The 2,474-nt window shown below is 34.1% G+C and overlaps 1 protein-coding gene and 1 long non-coding RNA gene across 2 annotated transcripts in view; one reads left to right on the top strand and one right to left on the bottom strand.

Annotated features, from left to right (window-relative positions):
- On the top strand, window positions 1,335-2,470 carry LOC104749519 (NAC domain-containing protein 41-like). The gene is made up of 3 exons (XM_010471163.2): window positions 1,335-1,635; window positions 1,730-1,983; window positions 2,086-2,470. Exons 1-3 carry the CDS (start codon window positions 1,452-1,454, stop codon window positions 2,464-2,466), a joined length of 819 nt encoding a protein of 272 aa, XP_010469465.1. The 5' UTR covers window positions 1,335-1,451; the 3' UTR covers window positions 2,467-2,470.
- LOC109129407 overlaps window positions 2,125-2,474 on the bottom strand; it is a 1,563-nt gene continuing 1,213 nt past the window's right edge. The window contains exon 2 of the long non-coding RNA XR_002035721.1: window positions 2,125-2,468. This is a non-coding gene — a long non-coding RNA (uncharacterized LOC109129407). The remainder of the gene's footprint in view (window positions 2,469-2,474) is intronic.

Genomic DNA, 2,474 nt, shown 5'->3' with positions numbered 1-2,474 from the left:
TATAAGTTTATCACTTGTTATACAAAGCCGACCGTTTTGGAATTTCTTTTCTTTCGTTATACGTAAGACTAGAGATTCAATAACGTGTTGGTTTAGGAACCCTTACGAATGGTTGACAAAAAAGAAGAAAGAAAAGCTCATGTCTATTTTTTTAATGGAATACATATACGCTAAAGTGTTTATAAAAGAAAGATGGTTATGCAATTTATTATCTGGATTGGGAAAAGATGATTGGACCATCCGGGTAGAGGAATCTTCAGGGCATTTGTCACTTTCAAAGACCCCATGAAATCCACATCTCCTTAAATTGAATAATCGAAATTTAGTTGCATACGCATCTTTCTTTACCTACGATTTGCTCGTAGCACATCGTTTACGAAATATGCCATAACTATAATAAACTGACATCATTTTCCAATAACATTTATGTTAATTAATGATCGTTAAAACTAAATTACTAATGTATTCGTTCGTATATACATTTTTTTAATTGTATTCTTAATTACGTGATATTTGATGAGTAAGTAAACTTGCAAAATATGACAATTGGTCAAGAATAATTAAGTTTCAACGATCATTAATTTAAGTTATTCCGACGCAAAAACCAGATACACAAAAGATGAGAATTGAGGAAAACAAACTTGCAAAACAAGACAATTGTATTTAAGTTATTCCGACGCAAAAATCAGATACAAAAAATATCAAGCATTGAGGAAAACAAATGGTCAAGAATAATTCTGTCACTTCATTTAACGTTCGCACAATAACACTCCCAAACGATAGCCCTTAATTTTCTGCAAACAAGCGAGGGACGTCTTCGGATGGTCCTGTGTCGACGTGGGAGGATCAGTAGCAGAAGACTCATGAGATGAAATGTTATACGTAATCACTAAAAATTATATATCTCGATCTTTTTGACTCCCACTATGTGATTTCACGTGTTCAGATCAAAGCGTAGAAGTCGCTGGTTCACAAACATTGATGTCTCACGACAAGATTCGTGAGTTTTTTTTTTTTTTTTTTTTTTTTTTTTTGGGAGTGAAAAGTCTTTAATTGGGTCTTTTAAGTTTTGATTAACCTCATTCATAGCACGGTAACACTATTTTTGTGATAATAACAAAAATAAATTGGTTGAAATATTTAGTCAAATTTGAACTATACTATTCTTTTCATTGTTTAAACTTTTTTCTTTTTTTTTTTCTGGTCTCGTGGTACATTTTTTACTTAAGTTTAAAAGACCAAAACTCTTAAATAGTAATGGTTACCAAATTCAATTCATTACGACATGGCTTAAAATGTACTTAATTACAAAAATACGATATGAGCCCCATCCATTGCTATAAAATAAACGCAACTTTCCCTCTCCATTTTCAATAATCTCTCATCTTCTTTTGTCTCTGTTTCTACGGTTCAAAAACCTCAAACCTTTAAAAACAAAAACAAAAAACACGATGGAGAAGCGTAGCACTATTAAGAACAGAGGAGTACTTAGATTACCACCTGGCTTCCGATTTCACCCGACCGATGAAGAGTTAGTTGTTCAATATTTGCGTAGGAAAGTAACCGGTTTACCCTTACCAGCTTCTGTAATACCGGAAACCGATGTTTGTAAATCGGATCCATGGGATTTACCAGGTAAATTAAACCTATACAAAATAAATCTATTCTTTCAGTTCAATTCGGGTTTTTGATGGTTTAGTGTGTATGTTATGCATGATGATGATCACAGGTGATTGTGATTCAGAGAGGTATTTTTTTAGCACCAAGGAAGCTAAATACCCGAACGGAAACCGGTCAAACCGATCAACCGGTTCGGGTTATTGGAAAGCGACCGGTATCGATAAGCAAATCGGGAAGAAGACGCTTGCCGTGGGGATGAAGAAAACTCTGGTTTTCTACAAAGGTAAACCACCAAACGGGACAAGAACCAATTGGGTTCTTCATGAGTACCGTCTTGTTGATTCACAACAAGAATCATCACATGTAAGATTTCACAAATACTCGAATCTGTTATATAATATTAACAAGAAGCTAGGTAGGATTCTAAAAGTGTCTATTTTTTTTTTTCTTTTTTTATAAAAAAAGGTACAGAGCATGAATTGGGTTCTGTGCAGAGTGTTCTTAAAGAAGAGAAGCAATAGTAATAAGAGGAAAGAAGAGGAACGAGACGATTTGGAGAATGAGAAAGAGACAGAGAAAGAAAGTGAGGAGGAGAAGAAGAGTAGTACTTGTCCCATTTTTTATGACTTTATGAGAAAAGATAAGAAGAATAAAATAAGAAGAAGAAGATGCTGTGATCTGAATTTGACTCCTGCTACGTCGTGTTGTTGTTGTTGTTGTTTTTGTTCGTCTTCTTCAGGGTCTTCGTCGTCTGTTTGCTCGAGTGCGTTAACTCAGACATCTTCTAATGATAGTTATCATGAAGAGATCAGTTGTCAGGAAAATAAGTTTTGTTTGTTTCTTTAGACCTTAAA

This window comes from Camelina sativa, chromosome 16 (genome assembly GCF_000633955.1).
Source record: "Camelina sativa cultivar DH55 chromosome 16, Cs, whole genome shotgun sequence".
In the NCBI taxonomy this organism is placed as follows: Eukaryota; Viridiplantae; Streptophyta; class Magnoliopsida; order Brassicales; family Brassicaceae; genus Camelina; species Camelina sativa.
This window is presented reverse-complemented; position numbering and strand designations above follow the sequence as displayed.